The 22,127-nt window shown below is 48.1% G+C and overlaps 1 protein-coding gene across 4 annotated transcripts in view; it reads left to right on the forward strand.

Annotated features, from left to right (window-relative positions):
• Positions 1-22,127, forward strand: part of SAMD4B (sterile alpha motif domain containing 4B) — a 37,328-nt gene that overhangs the window by 1,780 nt on the left and 13,421 nt on the right. For 2 of the 4 annotated variants that reach the window (XM_058529303.1, XM_058529300.1), the window contains exons 2-4: positions 9,146-9,206; positions 11,762-12,165; positions 21,407-21,877. In XM_058529303.1, the coding sequence (XP_058385286.1) occupies positions 11,970-12,165; positions 21,407-21,877 (667 nt within the window). In that variant the 5' untranslated portion in view covers positions 9,146-9,206; positions 11,762-11,969. Of the gene's footprint in view, positions 1-1,915; positions 4,082-9,145; positions 9,207-11,761; positions 12,166-21,406; positions 21,878-22,127 lie in introns of those variants that run through there. The other 2 variants (XM_058529301.1, XM_058529302.1) reach the window with 2 other exon arrangements.

Raw genomic sequence — 22,127 nt, forward strand, 5'->3', positions numbered from 1 at the left:
CAGGACATCCAAGACCTCTCAGAAGACCACACCCTCCCCCAGACACCCCTTAGAGAATTTTCTCCAAAATTGCCCTGCATCAACAACCCAGCCCCCAGCACGTCCTGAGACTGCTTCAGAACTCTCCCTCGGATTCCCCCTCTGACATCTCCAAGAAACCTCCTTCAGGACCCTGTCAGATTTACCCCATTAGGACCCCTGTTTGCACCCTCTCATCTTCTCCATTCTCTTTCCTCTGAAATCAGCTGAGAGCGCCTTCTTAGATCTGAGCCTCCTTTCCCATTCTCCCTTCAGAGGCCCCCAACATCCTCCAGACTCCCCCCACCAAGAGCCTCCATGTCTCCTTTTAATAAAAGATCCTCGAGAGACACCCTCACACCCTGAAATCCAGCCTGTCTGAGACCTTTCTCTCAGACCGTTTTTCTTAGGTTCCATCCTTATAGACCCCTCCTCCCTTCAGAGATCGAGAGACCCTTAACAACCTCCTCAGAGACTTCTTGAGGGCTCCACACATTTTCCCTTCAGAAGCCATCTCCCTCCTTTTCCCTTTGAGGGCCTCCTCACTAAAGAATCCATTCCCCTATAGCAGTGGTTCTCAAAGTGTGGTCCCTGGACCAACAGCATCAGCATCACCTGGGAACATGTTAGAAATGCAAATTCTTAGGTCCCAGCCCAGACCTACTGAGTCAGAAAACCTGGGATTAGGGCCCAGCAATCTGTTTTTAGGAACCCTCCGAGTGATTCTGATGCATGCTCAAGTTTGAAAACCATTGTCCTCTGGAGGATTTCCCTTTCCCCACAGAAAGCCCCAGAAAGATACTTCAGGGTATGCCTCTGTGCCCCACTGCCCACCCCCATTTTCCTGGGAGTCCCCTTTGTGAAATATCCAGGCTTCAGAAAGACTCACCCTCCTTGAAGGGATTCTGGGTTCTCCACAGTGTTACCCCACTCTCTGAGCATTTACTTCAGATTCTACCTTTGAATGGTTCCCTTTCAGGTCTTTGTCAGCACTTTCTCCTTCTGGCTTCCCCTCTACCCCTCCACACCATACCCCCCATCCCCTCCAGCCTTTGGTACTTTTGCTTCAAATTGCTACCTCCTTGAACACACATGTTCATCTCTTCTCATCTATCCCTCTTCACATGCGCACCCTCCCCATAAGGCACCCTCAAAGTCTTTTCATTCTCTGTGTCTTACTGCCCAGAGCCCTGCATTGTACTTCTTAGAGCACCACTCACCTTCTCCCTTGTGGTTTTTTTATGCTTACCCACTCACCTTCACTGGACTGGGAGTTCGGAAAGTACTGTGATGTGTCTTACTCTTTTCTGAATCCCACGGGGTGAGATCTACTCTCTGTAAATTATTGGGAATCATTGGAGAATGGGCAGCTCTTCGTTTTGCATTTAGCCAGAAATCTCTAAGTTCCTCTAATCTCACTCAGCATTCAGGTTCAACACACGTTCCCTGCCCCCTCATGTCCTCTCAGCTCCTTTCTTCTCCCTACCTGGCCCCTTTGTCTCTCCTCCTAGGAAAGGCTGTCTGCCCCACCTGCTCCTATCTGTGGGACTTTGTGCTGTCTCCTGATTCTGAGCTACCCCATGTGCTATTGGTGACCTGCCTCACCCCATCCTGGTTGGCTTCTCAGCCCCCCTCAGCCTTTATAAGTCTGGGGCGTCTACAGGGCTCACAACTTTCTCCAAGGGATTCTGTTTCTCTCTAGGGTTGAGAAAAGGAAACAGAGATTACAGGATAAATGTTGGGGCTTGCCTTCAGGGAGCCTCACAGTACAGTAGAGGAGTTGGGCTGGTACACGGGGCAGAACATGAGGTACAGATTATATGCTGTGGAAATTTGGCAATGAGAGAAAGAGCCGTTTATCTGGAAAGACTTCATGGAAAAGGTGGGTATTTGGGCTAGGTGGTGTTCCACAGGAGTTGGGACAACGGTAAGTAGCCTTCCAGGAAGAGGTAACAGCTTTTGCAATGGGTCAAAGGCAAGCAAGCCTCCTCGTCTCTCACACATGGCATCTCTTCATCTGAAGAACAGAGGTGAAAGAAAACATCTCTTCTATGTGCACTGTATTTGCCAGCTGCACTTTAGTGACCCATAGAGTAATAATAATAATGACTACTGTTTATTGAGTAATTATTATCTGCCCGTCAGCGTTTAAGTGTTTCACATGTATTGTCTCATCTCATAGTCACAGGAACCCTGTGACGTAGGTAAACTGCGATTATCCTCATTTTACAAATGACAAAATGAGAATAGGTGGCACAAATGGAAGGTCTCTGGGCCCTGTCCATCCCAAGATGATTGTACCTTGAGTCAGAGAGTTGAATTTTCTGTTCAGATAGGGTTGAGTGCAACGGAACATTATAGTGTGGTGGTGAAGTATGCAGACTCTGGGACCAGACAGGATTTTTATCCCATGTTGTCACTTACCAGTTTCATGACCTGGGACAAGTTACTTAACTTCTCCGGTCCTTAGTATCCACAGCTAAAAAAGGAAGGTAATAATGATATCCTACATCATATAATTATAAGGATTAAATAAGTTAATACGTATAAAATACCTAGAACAATGCCCTGCACATAAGTGCTCAGTGTTAGCAAAACAACAACAAAAAAGCTCAAATCAGCCAGAACTCTAAAGACATAAGTGACAGAACCTTAGTTCAAACTGGTTTAATCAAAAAAGAGAATTGGCTCATGTTACTGGAAAGTCCAGAGCTAGGATGGCTTCAGAGCTAGCTGCATCAAGAAGTGCAAACAGTCTTCTCAGTAATCTCTCCCCATTTCTCCACTGAGTTGGCTTCGTCCTCAACAGGTTTCTGCTTTGTGGCGACAAAGATGGCCCTCGGCGACCTCAGGCTTAAATCCTGTTTCCTGAGCAGTGTCAGTGGAAAGAGAACTCTTTCTTGAGAGACCCAGTTTGAAAACAGTTTCTTCCCTGAATAAGTGTGAGATGATGTCAGAAGATCCTTAGAGACATGTTTTGGTTCTATACCCTGGAACTTGGTCTTGCTTGCTGAGCCAGAAAGGACTGTAATCCCATCCCATGACCTTTCTGAGCATTGAGAACAGTTCCCCTCCTCACTATTCCCCAGCCCCCACCACTCTCCACTCTGGGATTGTTTGGATCCAGAGAGAGTTTTTGGCTAGTCTGACCCAACCAGGCTTTCCTTTGGGGTGTCACTGGGAGAGACTGGAATGAGATGACTGGCCTGGTTTGGTGGTAGCCTCAGAGTAGTGGAATCCCGGAGTACTGGTGTGCAACCCCATACCTCAGCTTTGGGTTTCCGAGGCTCAGAACTTTGGAAGAGGGTTAAGTAGATTACCATGAGTAGAGTTTTGTTTTTTTAGTGTAAATTTGTTGAATAGAGTCTGGTTGAGGGCAAGTTACAGAACAGCAGTGTATAGAGTGTGCAAGTCTCAAGTGTCTCCAGCAATTAAACACTTTATGGAGGCACTTAGGTCCTGGAGATACAGCAGTGCATGAAACAGTCAGGGTCTTGGAACTCATGGAGCTTATATTCTGAGGGAGGAAATATCAACAAACAAATAAAAGAATCAGATAGTAATATGTGCTGTGAAGGAATTAAAGCAGCAGTGTGAGAGAGGGCAGGGTGGCCGCTGTACGCAGGGGGGTCAGATTTGGCCTCGTTGAGGAGGTGGCAGTTGAGCCTGATAACCTGCCAGATGAGAAGGCACCAGCTGTGGGAAGATTTGGGAGTGGGGCATTCTAATGTCAGCACTGTTATATGTGGAGAAAGAACTGCTGCGAGGTGGGGAAGTTTTTTTACAGATGTTTCTTGAGAGTCTGCTATGCGCCAGGTGCTATGCTAGCAATTGAAAATGTAGCAGTGACTAACACAGCCACAGTCTTCCCTTCCCTCATGGATCTTACAGTCTAGGCGATTCTGGAAGAGCTGCAGCCTTTGAAGAAACACCTTTTGATGATGCCCTCAGACCAAAGGCTCTTTCTTACTAGGGAAATGAGGAAGATTGGGACACACGTGAACCCAGATCTGATTGATGAGAAGGAACCAGCCATGTGATGATCTGGGCAAGAGCATTTCAGGTAGAGGGGTCAGCAGGTGCAAAAGCCTTGAGATATGTTCAGGGAGCAGCAAGAAGACCAGTGTGGCTGGAGCATAAGAGAGAGAGAGGGCTCGGGGGGTTGGAGAGGTTGACAGAGGCCAGATCATGTAGGGCCTTGTGGGCCATGGGAAGGAGTTTACATTTCCATTTAAGAGGATTGGGGGGGCCGGCCCGGTGGCGCAAGCAGTTAAGCGTGCGCACTCCACTGTGGCAGCCCGGGGTTCGCCGGTTCGGATCCCAGGCACGCACTAACGCACCACTTGTCAGGCCATGCTGTGGCAGCGTCCCATATAAAGTGGAGGAAGATGGGCACGGATGTTAGCCCAGGGCCAGTCTTCCTCAGCAAAAAAAAAAAAAAAAAAAAGAGGAGGATTGGCAGATGTTAGCACAGGGCTGATCTCCTCACAAAAAAAAAAAAAAAAAGAGGATTGGGAAACTATTAGAGGGTTTTTAAAGCAAGACAGTGACATCATCTGGCTTTTAGCTTTTTTTTTTTTTTTTTTTTTTTAAGAAAGTTCACTGATTTCTGCAAAGAAATCGGGGGCAAGAATGGAAGCAGGAGGCGAGTTAGGAGGCAATACATTTGTCCAGATGAGAAGGGATGGTGACTTGAATATGGTGTTGGAAGTAAAGATAGAGAGAAGCAGATATATTCGGGGTATAGAGAAAACAGGACTTCATGATGCAATTAGAGAAAGAGAGGAATCCAGGATGGTGACAGTAGCCAACAACCTTATGAGAGTATTTATGCCTCACAACTCTGTGAGAGTAGGTACTGTTATTAAACCCATTTTACAGATGAGAAAACAGGCACAGCAAGGCAAAATCACTTGCCCAAAATTATGCAGGTAGTGAGTGGTAGGGTTCTATTTCCAACCTAGGCAGTCTGGTCCCAGAGCCACTTGAGTTTTGGGAAAGAAAAGAGAGGGCATGATTAGCTGACATTAAGAAAAAAAGACTTATCAAGACCAGATGGCTAGATCTTATGGAAGAGGAAGGAGTCAAAGATGACTTAAGAAATTCTGAGTTGTCCACAGAGAGGTGATAGTTGAATCTGTAGGAGTTGATTACAATTCCAAATGAGAGGAATGAGTATAGAGAAGGGAAAGAGAGCCCAAGATAGAGTTTTAGAGGGGGGGGGTCAACACATTTAGGTGTGGGAGGATTAAAGAGCAAATACACAGGGGGTGGGAACACCGGGGAGGAACACCAGCTTCCTCTCTTGTCCAGGGTTTCCCGATGCTCCCCGGCCTATGCTTATCTTCCAGGAGGCCCTGCCTGGCTTCTCTCCTCCTCTCCCTCCCTTCCCCACGACAATTCATACAAAAGCTCCTTCTTGGCTGAGGCAATAACATACATATTTTGTGTACATATTTCAAGAGTTTCTGAAAATAATAGTTGGTTTTTACAAGAGTGGAGTTGGGCTTTCTTGGCATCTGACATTCTCCTGTTCTTCTCAGGTCACGATAGTGAGTTAACCTTAGGTAGCTAGCCTGTTACCTTGTTCCTCCAGTAGGAGTTCTTCAAAGGCCTAGGTGGGTGCTGTAGAAGGGCTAGGAATGTGTAGGAAGGCTAATAGGACCCCCTTATTTATCCAAAGATGTTAGCATTAGAGGGTGTACCTTCAGCCCACGTTTGTAGGCAGTGGAAGAGAACTTACAGGAGGCTGTAACATTATTCTCAGGAGCAAGCAAGAACCCTAAAGCCAGACTGCCTGGCCTTGAAAATCTCAACTTAGCTGTGTGCTATCTTGGGCAAATGACTTAACCTTCTCTGCCTCAGTTTCTCCATCTGTAAAATGAAGATAATAATATGTACATATATATGAGATAGGTATAGAATATAGGTATATAGTTTTTAGGATAAATGAGCTCATCCATGGAAAGCTGTTAGCATAGGACCTGGCACATGACACTTAATATATGATGTATGAAGACATGCTAAGCATCATGCTAGGTATTTTTATATACATTGTTTCGTTTCATTCTTACAACAAGCTTTACTGAGGAAGAAACTGAGTTACTTGCCAAAGGTCAACACAGCAAGTAAGTATCAGCAGGAGAGCCCAGGTTTCAGCCAGGTCTGACTGACTCCACAGTGCTGCTTCTGAATGAGGAGAGCCGACCTCCAGAGGCGCCTCCTGTCTGTGGACCACTTCTAAGTTTGGATCTAAGGAAGGAGCCTACTGGGCAGTTTTCCCTGGAACCTCTTAGCCAATTTTTGGCTCCATTTCTCACCCTGCAAGGTGGGTAGATGCTTCCCAAGAAGGTTACTGGTCCCTAAGAGACCAAATATGGCAGCAGTATTGTTGGGCTGTTTGAGATACTTTTGCAATAGCGATTCACTTCTAATGTGTTTCCTCAAAGGCGAGGCATCATTTTTGGTCACATGAGGACAAAGAGACCAGAGCAGTGGTGAATTGTGTTTTGTATGGGAGCAGTCAAGGCTCTTTCAGCTTTAAGTAATAGAAACCCAACTCAGACTGGCCTCAGCCAAAAAGAAATTTATTGGTCCATGTAACTGAAAAGTCTAGGGTTGGGGGGAGTAGTGGGGGGGAGGCTTTAGGCTAACTAGATCCAGGTCTTCAAATGATGTGAACAGGTCTCCCTTTGTCTCCCCTCATCTCTTGACTCTGCTTTTGTCTGTGTTGGCTTCATTCTGAGGCAGGATCTCACTGTGAGGTAGCAGAAGTGGCAACCAGTAGCATTAGGAGATGTTGTATAGTGTGAGCAACCCTAACTGAGAACTTCTTTTCCCCAATAGTTCCAGCAACAGTCCAGTGATTACTTTCCTTGGCCAGGCTTTCCTCCATGTCTACTCCTGGAGACAAGAAAGACAGTTAATTCTCCAAAGGGAACTCAGAGGGCTGGTACCAGAAGATGGGAATGGATGTTTGGCAGGCAGATCCACCAGAATTCATCACAGTAATATGCTACCACAGTAGGATGCCTTGGAATAGTCAGTGCTGATGCGTATTCCCTGGCCAATCTCACCCAGCCAGGTCTTCCTTTCTCACTGCTGCTAAGCACCCAGGATAGGAGGTAGCTGGGGGTCTCTGGCCCTTCAATAGAAGAAGGCCATCCAGTCCTCCTCTCCAGTCACCATCCAGACCAAATACCCAGCATCCTTCTCCTGCCCAGAAGACATAAGAATCCTTCCTTTAGGGGTCATTTTTAACAGTGCATTGTTAAAAGTAACTGTTTGTTTCCCTAAATCCCACAGTGTTGACTGAAGACTGTCTGAGCTGTCTTCGGACGCTAGATCCTCTCTGCCAGTCATGTTCCCTGTGCAGTGGGGTGGCTTGGAGGTGTAAAACCAGAGAGGCCCAAGGGAGGGATAATTAGCAGACTTCTGGTCTTTTCCCAGTTTATGTCCATCTGGTCCAAGGACCACAGGCCACAGGCTTTGTTTGTCCTATATAGTGGTTCATTGTTGCTCTTTTAATGTGAATTAATTTCCAATGTTTAAAAATAGGGGATGGGCCGGCCCCGTGGCTTAGTGGTTAAGTACGCGCACTCCGCTACTGGCGGCCCGGGCTCGGGGCCCAGGTTCGGATCCCGGGTGCGCACCGACGCACCGCTTCTCCGGCAATGCTGAGGCCGCGTCCCACATCAACTAGAAGGATGTACAACTATGACATACAACTATCTACTGGGGCTTTGGGAAAGAAAAAAAGGAGGAGGATTGGCAATAGATGTTAGCTCAGAGCCGGTCTTCCTCAGCAAAAAAGAGAAGGATTAGCGCGGACGTTAGCTCAGGGCTGATCTCCCTCACAAAAAAATAAAAAATAGGGGGATTTTATTTAAAAATCTAGATTTCTGCCTCCTCTTTAAAAAAATCTAAGACCTAACAGTACTGGACCCACATTCCCACATGGCAGCAGTTGATGAGAGCTAAATAGTGACTTCTCCCTTTAAGGGTGTGCTTTCCGACTCACCATAGTCCTCACTAGCCTGCTTTGTTCAAAACCTGGCCTTGTAAGCGTCATGTTTGAGACCCTGCTCTGTCTCAAGGCTTTGCTTCTAGTAGTTGGCTTGGGGGAGAAGCTGGATTAGTTTAGTCAGCAGCGTATTTGGGGGGCACAGTGCTGTTGCTTAGGAAAAGTAACAACTCAGTAAAAGTTTATGGGAAAGAATGTGCACAACTTTGGTCTGTTTGTGGATTTGGTCATCTTTTTGCCGTAAATGCTGTTGGCATATCAAAGCTCTCGACACAGACGTTCTCTCTGAAATAGTAACATGCCCTTTCTATCTTATGAGTTGCCACCCAGTCAAGGAATCCCTCCCACTCCCAAGGGATGTTCATCCCGCCTTTGCTTGACCACTTCCAGCAACCAGGGAGCTTATTACCTCCTCACATGGCCGCCAGTTCCATTCTTGGACAGATACGTTATTTTAAAATTCTTCCTTATGTTCAGGCAGCTGCTGTCTCCTTGGGGCTGAAAGCCACAAAATGCTGGAGCTGGGAAGGGAAACTGATTTTTTTCAGGCACGTGAGCTACCATTCATCCATCCTGCATCCAGGGCAAACATTGATAATCAATCACAGTACTCTTTCTCACTGAGCCAGAAAGTACAATGCAGCCTTAAAATTTTTTAAAAATTAAATTCCTCTTTAAAAATTACAAAAGTAATATATGTTCACTTGCCGCTAGTGAAATAGTACAAAGTTATATAAAGAGAGTGTAAATAATTCCTCCTCTCCAGGGTAGCCAGTGTGAACTCCTTAGGGTGTATCCTTCTACACATTTCTCTGTACACATACATGCATAGATATTCATATATAAGGTATATAAGGGTTCTTGTATATAGCTTTTTTTTTTTCTTTTTACAAAAATGGCATTATATTGTACATATTACTATGCAGCTTATGGACATCCCCCCAGGTCGGTAAAGATCAAACACTAGATATAGATTTCATTTTGTATTCTGCTATCAAGATCAAGCATGTTTTTAATAGCTACATAATATCCCATTGGATGAAGTGTGCCCCAATTTATTAATCATTTATCATTGATGGATATTCCCATTCTTCATTTCTTCAGGATCCTTCTCATCACAGAGCTCCAGGCAGCCACTACCAATCGATTGGAGTTAGCCTGTGAGGTAAAACCCATTTGTCATGTCTGAACCAGTCTAGCTCCTTATCTCGCACGTTTTAAAGAAGAGAAGCAGACTAGCTCAAAGAACAAAGTGAATCAGTGACTAGGGCAAGACCAGAACTGAATTTTCTTAACTTTCAACATTTCCTATATCCCATGTTGCCTCTCACTTAGAGCTGTCTACGCTGTGGAATAAAAGAACAAATCTAATTCCTCTTCTGTGTGCTACCCGTTCAGACATTCGAAGTTAGTTATGCCACTCCTCCTGAGGCTTCTCTTCCCCAGGGGAAATTTCCTCAGTGCCTTCAACTTTTTTTTCTCTTAGGACAAGGTTTCTGAATCCCGTTACCATCCTGTAGGCCATTTCTTCTATCATCTTCTCCCCTAGGGCTGTAGAAATCCCAAGTGTGGCTTCCATGCTTACCTTCTTTGTTCATTCATTCAACAAATATATATTGAGCACCTTGTACATGCCAGTCACTTTTCTGGGTACTTGGTGACTGTATAGCTTGCGTTTTGGTGGGAAGAGAGAAACAACAAACATAAATAAGATGATATCTTGAGGGTGCCAAAATATGTAGAAGAAATGAAATAGCATAATAGAGTGACAGAGATTCCTTAGATTGGATGGGCAGGAAAGATCTCTCTAAGGAAGTGACATTGAGCTGAGACCTGAGTGACGAGTAGGAGCCAGCCATAGATAGGTCTGGGGGAAGAGAGGATTTCAGTGAACAAGAAAGAACTTGGCACAAGACGAGGTTTGAGAGGCCACGGGAGTCTTGGGGGCCCTGTAGGCGAAAATAAGTTCAGGTTTAGTTTATTTATTTTATTTATTTATTTATTTTTGTGAGGAAGATCGGCCCTGAGCTAACATCTGCCAATCCTCCTCTTTTTGCTGAGGAAGACTGGCCCTGGGATAACATCTGTGCCCATCTTCCTCCACTTATGTGGGACGCTGCCACAGCATGGCTTGACAAGTGGTGCATTGGTGCGCGCCCAGGATCCGAACCGGAGAACCCTGGGCCACCGCAGCGGAGAGCGTGCACTTAACCGCTTGCGCCACTAGGCCGGCCCCTCAGGTTTAGTTTAGATTTTATTTAAGTATGATGGGAAGTCATTGGAGAATTTTAAGCCAGGGAGGCAACATTTGATTGCCCTTTTAAAAAGGTTTCTTGGAGGCCTGTTTAACTTGGAGCATGGTTTCATTTTCTCCCACACTTTTCCTTGCTTCTTACATCCAAAGGGATTGACATCCAGGCCAGTTTGCTCTGTTCAGGTGTCCCACAGAGGACCTGTGAGGTGAGTCACAGCCACTGTAAGATGCACCTCGCAGCCCTTCTCAGCAGGAGCATGGAAGTTCAGGGAGATGGCAGTAGTGCCCTGAGACTGGGGCCCAGCAGGTTCAATGGGTCTTTGTATGGAGTACTCAGTCCTTTTAGCAGCCAGAGGGGGATGGAGCCAAATGTGGTTTGGGGATGGAGCCAAGGGCACTGGTCTCAAGAGAGACTGGGGAAATGTGAGTGGAGACCTGGAGCTCGAGACACTTAACCAGTCAACTGAAGAATAGACCTGTTGTCTGCCCAGTTGACACAGCTCCTGTGTAGTTCCTGCCTAAAAGAGGAATTTGGACACTTTGTTGCTTGGAAGTTTTTGACTTTTGATGTGTCCCCTTCTCTTCAGCATGGCATCCTCCTGGCTGTTAGGAGTCTAAATGATAGGCTGGCATCTCTGTGAGCCAAGGGGACTTCACAACCCAGAGGGCTTGGGACCAGGAGTAGCCTTCAGGGAATGAAAAAGAAGGCTAGGAGAGATTCACCTCAGAGTAGAGATAGGTGGGATCTTAGAGATCAGAGCTGTGCCTTTTCCAGAATGGGAGATCTGGGTTAGAGCAGGCAAGATCACTCAGCCTGTTGGAGATCTTTGAAAAGGCCTCTGTCCATCTCCCTACCCTTAGGCACCCAGACAGTTACTGATCAGGTAGCTATCTGCATACCTGAGATCTCCACCAGGGTCACCACCCCACTGCCCCACCCACATCCTAGCTTTGTGGGTTTTAGCTTGAAATAATGTAGAGTCCATAGGGTCCTTTTAGCAGGTGAACAGTCACTCTGTTACACTCTCACAGGAGGTGGCTGGAGACCAGCAAGGTCAGGGCATGTGCTGGGGATCACATGTCTGTTTAGTCATGTCACCTGGGGCCAGGTCTCCATTGAGATCTTTTCCCACAGCGTGTAGCCTCTCCTATTTCGCATTTCTGGAAAATTTGACCAACTTAGTCTCTGCTTTAAATCTTTCTTTGGCCCCATGGCCTGGGGGGCAGCATCATCTTCTTAGTCTCAAGGATAGGTTTCTGAGTCCCAATCAAGCCTGTTTTCTGGATCTAGAGATTAGAGGGGAAGTTGATTTAGTATCCTCTTGGCTTCATCTTTCTCCCTGGAGCTCAGCAGAGCAGGTTCCCCAAAAGAGGAAGGCGTAAAGCCTCCTTACCCCCTCAACCCACACTCACCAGGCCAATTCCAGCCCCTTCATTCTGTCTGACCCCCTTGCTTCCTTTTCCAGGAGCCTGGAGAGGTGTGGCTGGACCAGGACCTCCCCCGATGTGAGCAGGTTTCCTCCTCCCCACACCACCCATTGCCACCACGCCAGGGAACGTCCTCAAGCCCTGGCCCTCAGGGGAGAGGTAACAGGAGCCCGGAGCCGAGACCATGTGACGGCGCTGGCCCTCGCCACCGCCGTCACCCCCCACCCTGGCCCCAGGCCCGGCACCATGATGTTCCGAGACCAGGTGGGCATCCTTGCTGGCTGGTTCAAGGGCTGGAATGAGTGTGAGCAGACGGTGGCCCTGCTGTCGCTTCTGAAGCGGGTCACCCGCACCCAGGCCCGCTTCCTGCAGCTCTGCCTGGAGCACTCACTGGCGGATTGCAATGACATCCACCTGCTGGAGTCGGAGGCCAACAGTGCTGGTGAGTCTCTACCCCCAGAGATGGGAGCACAGCAGGAGGGAGACCTGGAACAGGAACAGATGTCAGCTCACTGAGGAAGTACACCCACTAATGGTGCTAAGAAATGTGGGTTCTAGGCTTGGTGGTGGGTGAGGAGTCCCTGGCCTCCCAAGTCATTATCATGGGTCTCCTGGGGCGTTGTTGCCAGATATGCTCAGGCATGGAATGGGGCCTCCTGGGGGAGCGCAGTGCAAACTGGAAGCTACCCGTAGCAGAGGAAGGATCACATAGGGTGGCTGAAAGGAAGAGAGTAAAGTCATTGCCTATGAAAAGGAGTTGGAAGGTGAGCATTAATTCATTTCTCAAGCTTCAGGACATCAGAGCTAGGAGGGAATTTTAGAACTCTTCCAAAATTCACATGTCATCTTATACTTTACATCCAAAGATAGGTTGGACTTAAGGCATAAACAGCTTCAAGAGAGTTTTGAATTTACATATAGTCCATATCAGTTCCGTGAGCACTCAGTAGAGAGGCGCTCTGTGTCTCGTGAGGTTGGCACTGGGATGGGTGAGCCAGGCTTCTCTAGAACCTCTCACTAGGGCCCCAGTCATAGACAGGAGTCAGGCCAGAGAACCATCTCGAGGGGCACTGATGAAGCCATTCTGGCCTCTGGGCCTCCACAGGGCTGGGTGGAAAAAGCTGTTGACCTCAGTGATGGGTGGGAGAGATGGAGGCCAGAGAAGAGGGGGAGTCGTGTGCACCTGAAAGCAAGCTGGGGAGGGGACCTGGGGCTCCATGTAGAGTGTGTCCAAACCCTTCCCACTTCTTCCCCAGAGTAATGAAGCCCTTAGAACAAGCCAAGTACTGGCTTTACTTGTATAGTAGCTTTGAAAGCAGCTCTAGAGTCAGACTGTCTAGGTTTAAATTTCAGTTCTGTCACTTATCATATAACCAAGTAACTTAACCTTTCTGAGCCTTGGTTTCCTCATCTTTAAAATGAAGATGATAACTATGCTTATCTTCTAGGGTAGTTGTGAACTCTGAGAACAGTGCCTGGCATGTACTAAACACTCCATAAATGTCATTTGTTTTTATTGTCAATAACTCATTTAGTCCTCACAACAACCCAGTGAAATAGGTAATGTTATTATCCCCATTTTATAGGTAAGGAGATCAGCAGGGGCTGCTAGGATTGGGATTTGGGGAGCCACAGAGCTGCCTGGCTTCCCTCATCTCCCTAGGCCCACCTGCCTTAGCAGCAATCACCTTTATTTTACCGAGTTTTTGTGTACAAGTCACGGAAGTACCATAGTTGCAGGGGAAGATAGTTCAGGCCAGGAGTCACACCAGCTTAAGTCCCAGTCTGGCAGACATAGAGCAGCAAGAACCCAGCTGGGCTGCAGCAGGCTCAGAGCTCAGCCACTTCACACCCCTCCCACCCTCCCCACCAGAGAGGGCTCCCTCTGTGCTAGCACCAGGGCCGGGAGTTCTGTGGTTGTGGTATGGCTCTGCCCCCAGAGTGGGGGCTCCTTTGCAGCAGGCCAATGTCTTATGCAGCTTTGTCGCACTTCCCCACCACTCCACCTGAATAGCGATTGGATAGGCACAGGGTGCCAATCTTGGCTGTGTATCAGGATCACCAGTTGTGCTTATTGCTGTTTATTTATTAGAACATTTTTAATTTTTTGCTTTTGTTTTCAGAACTTGTAGTAGAATCAGACCATATGAAAGGTGAAAAGTGAGATCTCCTCCCTTCCATACTTCCAAGTTCCCAATTTGTGTATGTTTTGTGAGATATCCTTTGCATGTATGAGCACATACATATTCTCCCTCCAACTTTTTCATTGTTTTCGTTGTTTTAATGCATGGAGCAGAACACCATACATATTAACCAATTTGCTTTTTTCACTTAACAATATAACTTGAAGATCCTTGCGTATTCAGCACATACATATATACCTCGTTTTTAATGGCTGCATGATAGGAAGAATTGGTAACATTTATAGAGCCCTGTGTATCAAGCAGTGCTTTACCTTTATTACTCATTTAACCTTCACAACAGCTCTGTAAGGTAGGTCTTATTATTCTCCCCATTTGAGGAGACTGAGGTCAGGAGAGGTTTAGTGACCTGCCCTGGGTTGTACAGTGGTCAGAGCTGGAGCTGGAATTTGACTTTACTGCTCTTGCTCTTGACCAGTAGGCTCTACCTCATGGTATGTTTGGTCTTGCTCTTATAAACAGTGCTGTAAGAGTACCCTTTAAACATCTCTAGGATAAATACTAGAATTTTGTGGAACTGCTAGTTTAAAGTGATGTATATTTAAAATATTTGTTGTCACCACATTGCCCTTGAAAGACATGGTACACTTTATACCAAGAACCTGAGGCCCACCCCAAATTCTTTGCATTGGGATGTTGGGGGTAATGCCTAGCCAGGGTTGAGAACTGCTGTGGAATGAATTGACTGATGAATGAATATATGAATGAAGGTCTTTATCCATGGTCCCTTGTCAGATGGTGAAAATATAACAAGCTGGTACTTAGGTGGATGGAAAGGTAGGGAAAACTTAGAATGAAGGAAGAGAAGGAGGGCCGTGGTGTATTCCAGTCGGCAGGAAGACTGCTAGAACTAGAGCAAAGCAGGACTGGAGAGAGAAGTGATCACAGAGGTAAATTCTGTAGAACCTTGAATACCTCTTTCCTAATAGACACGGAGGCTCCAAGACTAAGGAGGCCCGTGTCTCCTGTCTCACTCTCTTAAGTAGAACAGCCCCCCTGCCTTATTTGTGAAGGAAGGAGTTACTTCCTGGGCTTAAAAGCCTGCCTTGTGGGAGGAGCTGTGCGTCTTCTGTTTCTCCTCCTCTGTTCATTATGGCCTTCCCATTTCCTTGTGTTTCTGAGACTTCTATCATTGTCAGAATCACCTGGTGGGGGAAGAGGTAACTGTTAAAATCCAGATTCCTGGGCCCACCCAAACCCACTAAATCAGAATCCTGTGGGGATGAGCCTGAGAACGAGTACCCAGGTTCTTCTGCTGACCAGGCAGTTTGAGAGATGATGCTCTGCTGGCTGATTCATGTTTCATGGGACATGAGAATAGGAATCGTGACACTGAGGAGTTTTAGATCCAGCACTGCCACTAGCGCCTTTTGTGAGCTGAGCCAGCTCCACTCCTCTCGGGCCTGAGGATCCGCATCTGGACAGTGAGAGGGCTTTTCTATAATTGTATTTATTTATTTTTTTCCCTGAAAGCCCCCGTAGATAGTTGTATGTCATAGCTGCACATCCTTCTAGTTGCTGTATGTGGGACGCCGCCTCAGCATGGCCGGAGAAGCGGTGTGTCGGTGCACGCCCAGGATCCTAACCCGGGCCGCCAGCAGCGGAGCGCGCGCACTTAACCACTAAGCCACGGGGCCGGCCCGAGAGGGCTTTTCTAGATACTCTCCAAGCACCTCTTGAGCTCTGAAATAATGCACCAAAGAAGGCAGCGCCACATCCAGGCATATTACTTCTTTGTTTGGGGGCCTAGCACATTCTTCTAAAGCAAGAGTTCTTAATATTTTATGAGATAGACCCCTCAGAGAATCTGTACCCAGCGCCCCAGAAGATGCACACTTAGTCCACAAACCGAATCTTGAGTTCAGTCGGTCCACCGACCCCTGGATAAGAGTTGCAATTATAGAGTCTAAGGCTCTTCTTCAGCTTTTCAGATGCCTTCAGCGAGGAGGGCTGAATAGTGAGGCAGATCTGCTGCCGTTTTCTGGGTTTGTACTCCATGTCCTACCCACCCAACCCTGCTACTTCCTCCAGTCTCCCAGAGAGACCCTGCCCATCTCCTCCTCAGAAAGGGCAGGCAGTGCGGGGGGCTCGATCTAGGTGAGTGGGTCCGAACCCTGGCTTTACATCAGAATCACCCAGGGACTTTGTAGAAATAATATGAGGCCTGGGTCCTATCCCCAGAGAGTCTGGTATTTAACGATATATATAATACATATATAAAATTATATTTAAGCTTCCTAGTTGGCTCCTGTGTGCATCCAGTGGAGAACCACTTGTCTTGATACTGACACTGATTCTGGGTGGGCCCAGGAAGGTGGTGAGGGTACTGTCATTTGACCTAGTGGGAGTGGGGAGTGGGGGCAGTGGGAGGGGACTCTGGTCTGGGCTGTCCCTTTCTCTCAAGCAGCTGGGAGACTGTAGGGAAGTCCCCCAGCCCAGGCAGCCAGTGCTGGTTTCATGGAGGTAGAATCTGAGACAACACCCAGGAACAGGAAGGCAATACCTCAAGGGTCTTTCAAACAGGGAACGAGAGGCCCCAGGTTTCCCCTTGTCATCATCCCTGTTGCTTCTCCCAGTGCTATCTCCCCTGCCTGTCTGGAGCTGTAACAGTAATCCTGGCCCTCTCTTTCCCCTTAATGCTGACTTGGACCAGAAGGGTGGAGCCAGGGAAGCTGAAATCCCCTTCCCACCCTGGTCCTATAGCTTCCTAGGCCACATTTCCTGCATTTCTTCCCTCTTGTCCTCTGAGTCAGAGTCCCCATATCCAGCAGGTTTAAGCCTCTCCCTCTCTGGCTCACTGAATCTGGGTGGGGAAACTGAGGTCAGGAGGGGGCCGTGGCTGAGTGAGTCACCAGAGCTCAACTCGGATGCCTCCACCCTCCCCTTTCAAGCTCTACTAACACAGTTCATCAAACAAAAATGTGAGCCCCCCGGCCCTCCCCCGTGTTTGTGTGAGCTCTAGTGAGGCAGAGAAGGGCATGTTTGGATCCAAACCCCAGCCCCTCTGACTGGTGCCCGAGGCTGCCATGATTGTTGCAAAAGCCCAGCACGTAAAATGGGTTTGCTCTTATGGCTGACTCCAAGATATATGTCACTTGTGATTTACCAGGACCCAGGGTCATGACCTACTTCGCTCTGGTCACCTGGCCAAGGAGGGCACTCATGCACAGTCTCTCTCGTTCTCTCCATGCCTGCGGAGTCCAGGTTTGCAGCTTGGTGAGAAGCAGCCGTTGGTGTTAAGACATTCCCCAGCCCCCTCCCCCATCCGCCCACCTCCAGAATTTCATCACTGCTTGTTGTGCCTCTAGCTCAGAGAAACCAGAGACTTGTCTGTTTTTGGTAAATAACTGCATGAAATTCCCCACCCCTGTCAGGAATCTTAAGGGGGAGGCCCAGATGCGTCCTCCTACATGAATTGTTCTCCTCAGCCCCAAAACAGCGTGGGCTCTAGATCTTCAACCAGGAACAATGACAATAATAGTTAAAATGCGTGGAGCACTTAACACACGTCAGATGCTTTGCATGATTGTCTCATTGAATCTTTACAACAATCCTGTGACGTAGGGGCTTCTACTACCCCCATTGTACAGAAGAGGAGACCAAGGCTCAGAGAGGTTAAAGGACTGGCCCACAATTATGTTGACCTACATCACGGAGGCAGAGCTGGAGTTCAAATCCAGGCTAGTTTGTCTGTGGAACTTGTGTTCTTACTCAGTATACTCTGCTAAAACACGAGACGGTGATCTGAGGTCAGGGGATCCTGGAGAGGGCACATTACACATACATAGACACCGCTACCTTCCAGGGGACCATCTGGGTTCAATTGTGCAGGTATTCATTGGGCCCCTGCTGTGCCTCAACTCTGGGCCAGACTTTTCTGATCTGGGCAGGAAACTAGAAGTTCCATCCCCACCCGTCATCTGCAGCCCCAGCTGGGCTCACCCCAAGGGGCCTGAGGCTGCACAAATTCCTTGGACCAGTTCCAGTGCTCACTGATGCTTCCCAGTCATGGGAGGCCCGCCCTCCCCACCACATCGCCGCACAGACACATGAACACACATTTCCCCAGAGTCAGCCTCCATTCGTCCAAAACCACTCTACCCTTTCTCTGCAGTAGAACAAGGTCTTTCATTGAGCCCTACCCTTGGGGCTGTTCTGTCACGTCCCCTGGCAGTACCAGAGGAGAAGCTGTGTCCCTTAGCCCTGGGGTCCTGGCAGTACTCTGGGGTGGGGGAGGGACTAGACAAGGCTTCTCTCTGTCCCAGATGCTTCTGGCTACCCTGCAAGGACTAAACAACAGCAACTGAGAACATCAGGGTAGGGCTGAAGGGGTAGGCTAACCCTGCTGGAGGAGAAGGGAGAAAAGTACCCATCATTGAGTTACATACTAAATGCTCCCTATGGGCAGACTCTGTCAGGTGCCTTACGTGCATTGTCTCCCTAAATCCGCTCAGCAGCCGTGTAATCCCTCTTTTGCAGAGGAGGAAGCATGTAGCCCAGGCAGCTGCATGACACAGCTGGGATGCAAGTCCTTGACTTTCTGTCGTTCATCTTAATCGCTGTATTTCTTCTTCCTTCTTATCAAGAACTAAAAACTCAGGGACTAAGTCAGGGAAATGAGGTACCAGAGAGTTCCTTCCCATGTGATCCAGTGCCAGATGAAGGTGGGAGGGTGGGAAAGGTGAAGGCTCCCTGAAGTCAGGAAGTCCTATCCCACTTTGGAAAGATCTTTCAATATGGAGATGACCTAAGAGAAAGCTTTGTGGTTATGGGGAGCTGGTTCAAGAGAAGACAGATGGAGGGGATGAGATTTCCTAACCTTGAGTGACAGGTCCTGAAGGGGATCTAGAAGCCAGGGACAGGGGAAAGAAGAAGAGACTTGGCATTGGAGAGATAATAGAGGGATATGGTTAAAAGTTCCTTCCAGCTCTGGAGGCTGACAGACCTGGGTTCAGATCTTGTCTCTGTCACTTTGTGAAGTGACTTCACCTTCCCAAATCTATTTCCTCATCTACAAGATGGGGATGTTAAAACAGGGTTGAGGTGAGGATGAAAAACCATCACATTCTTAGCATAGTGTCTGGTACATAGTAAATGCTCAATAAATACTATCCGTTATTACTGTTATTGTGTAGTATTACTGTTAAGTTCTATTTTGGCCAGTACTGTGGGCATAGCGTGAATTGATGACTCAATAGATGGATGAATCCCTGGGCACTTTAACGGGCGTTCTCTAGGAAGCTTGGAACATAGAGGCCCAGGCCAAGAAAATGTGCATTTATATTGCCAGGTGTTGGGAGTTATGTATGATGCATTTTCTTGAAGCTACAAATTTAAGCAGAATTAGAAATCTATGTGAATTCCCAAGCCATAGATTTCCATACAGGTCATTAAGAGAAAAAAAGATGCGAAAGGGGCATTTCTCAGGTTTTTATGCAAGGCTGCCAGTGGCCAGGTGTTCAGCCTGTAGTATGGAGAGAGGAGACCGGAGGTCCTTAGAATCTTAAGCCCTAAGGAAATTGGGTTGAGACGCGGTCAGCTGCAGAGGGATCTAGATCGAGGCTCACTCGAAATCCAGATGCCTGGAATTCTGAGGCTCTCCTTATATATATGCCCATTCCCAGCCTCTCTGTTTCCTGGCCTGGGAGTTGGCTTGTGCCTTTAGAATCTCTCTCTGGGTATTTGAAAGGAGGAGCCTTGGTAAGATATAATAAACATGATGTTAGAAATAGCAGCTAATGTTTACTGAGGACTTACTTTGTGCCACACGTTATGCTGTGGTCTCACTTAATTCATAGCAGCCATGCCAGGTAGGAATGGCTCTGAGCCCCACTTTACCGATAGAGAAAATAGAGCTCAGTGAAGTCATCACATTTCCCCAGAGTAACATGGTCAGTAAGTGGGAGAGGAGGGACATAAGCCACATCTCTGCCTGTTTTTTCATCACCCACCTTCTGGGGTCCTGGCTTTGTCTGGTTAGAGCCAGCTCCTTTGCCCCTTTCCGGGACCTCAGCAATAGCCCAGTAGCTCATCTTTCAGAATTCCCTTGTTAGATGTTTGCAAATCGTCCCCTTGGCTACAGATATGAGCTCAGTTGCCCAAGAGTGAGGGCAGAGTTGGCCGCAGTCCTTGATCACTGTCTCTTTTTCTCAAGTATTGGCATTCTTTATCCCTTTCCTTTGCCCTGTCAGCATTATCCCCCATCCTCCACTCCATTGAGCTAGTCATGGAAGTGATAAGAAGGTTTTCAAGGAGGACAGGTCTGACTGTCCTCCTTGACAGTCCTCCGGGACTCTTCCTTCCCAAGGCCTCGTTTATGTGACCAGCCTGAGGCCTTATTCTTGGGAGCTCCATTCTGAGCCAAGAGGGGAAACCTGGCTCGTCTCCATAGGACAGACTCAGCCCCTTAGACCATGGGATGGGAAGGAGATGTTACCAGATCACCATGGCATGGAGTAGCCAAGGGAGGCTTCCTGGAGGAGGTTTAGGCAGTCCATAAAAGACAGAATTTGGATAGGAGGAAGGAGACTATTACAGGCTAAAGCCTTCAATCTCAGCCTGAGTGTGGAACTTGGATGAATGGGGCATGGAGAAAGCCCCAGGGAAGATGGGGGTATCCTGAGCTGAGTCTTGATCTGGAGGAATAGGAAGCGGGGAGTGCCCTGCAATGAAGGTGATAATTGGGAGTTCTTGAACTTGAGTCTGTTGATGCTGATTGCCATTGTAAGCTCCTGGTCAGGAACGTGACATCTTGATGTGCTTTAGGAAGATAAATCCATCGGGTGTATGGGACAGATTGGAGGGGGAGAATATAGAGGCAGAGAGACTAGTTAAAAAACAACAGTGAGCATATATTAATTATGTTCTATATGACAGCCACTTTCATATAGAAAGTGAAAATATGGAAAGCCACTTTCCATTCTTTATTAGCTCATTGAATCTCAAAACCACACTGTGAATTGGGTACTGTAATTAGCTCCAGATTTTTTCAGGTGAGGAGATCAGTGCACGGTCAGGTTCAAGGTGACTTGCCCAAGGTCCAGCTAGTAAGCTGGGGAGTCCAGACCCATCTGATTGCAGAGCCCAGGTTTTAACCACTGTATACCATGGTCCTCCCTGGTGAGGAAGGAGGCTGTTTTGGTAGGGGAAGGGGGGTAGAGGCCGTGAAGATGAAGAGCAGGGATACAGCAAGAAGAGCAGGCCTGGGGGCAGTAGGAGGAGCTCAGATTCCAGAGTAGCAAGTTTGGCTGATTGGGAGCCACAGCAGGTTTTTGAGAGTAGGAGTGATGGAACCAGGAAGAATTGCTCTGGAAGCAGAGTGAGTGTGTTTGATCTCGCCTATGTGAGGGACAAGGTCGGGAGTCATGAAAGGAGAAAGGAGAGGAAGTTGGAGCTGAGGGAGCAGGCTATACACAGCTCTCCTGGGTTTATAGGAGACCCCCACCCCAGCTCTCCTGACATTCTCTCTTGTCCCCTGTACAGCCATCGTCAGCCAGTGGCAGCAGGAGTCCAAAGAGAAGGTGGTGTCCCTCCTGCTGTCCCACCTGCCCCTGCTTCAGCCAGGCAACACGGAGGCCAAGTCGGAATACATGAGGCTGCTGCAGAAAGTGCTGGCCTACTCAATCGAGAGCAATGCCTTCATCGAGGAGAGCCGCCAGCTACTCTCCTATGCCCTCATCCACCCGGCCACCACACTGGAGGACCGCAATGCGCTGGCCCTCTGGCTGAGCCACCTGGAAGAGCGGCTGGCTAGCGGCTTCCGCACCCGGCCTGAGCCCACCTACCACTCGCGCCAGGGCTCAGATGAGTGGGGGGGTCCCGCAGAGCTGGGCCCCGGGGATGCAGGGCCAGGCTGGCAGGACAAGCCACCCCGGGAAAATGGACATGTGCCCTTCCACCCACCCAGCTCAGTGCCGCCGGCCGTCAACAGTATTGGGAGCAACGCAAATGCAGGTGAGGGGATGGGGGTCCCAGGAGGCCATTCCTACTTGAGAAGGTTCAGACTGGGCTCTCCACTTGGTTTATGGCCCTGAGCAAGTCACGTAACCTCTCTGGGCCTCAGCTTTATGAGGCAGTGCAGAGGTTATGGACTGGCATTCCCAGAGCCATATGTGACCTACAGACAGGTTTTATTGAGCCCAGACTCGACAAAACTTTGGTTTTATTTTGTTATTTTTAAATAAATTTGGTGATATAAAGAACC

The sequence above is a fragment of the Diceros bicornis genome, chromosome 34 (assembly GCF_020826845.1).
Source record: "Diceros bicornis minor isolate mBicDic1 chromosome 34, mDicBic1.mat.cur, whole genome shotgun sequence".
In the NCBI taxonomy this organism is placed as follows: Eukaryota; Metazoa; Chordata; class Mammalia; order Perissodactyla; family Rhinocerotidae; genus Diceros; species Diceros bicornis.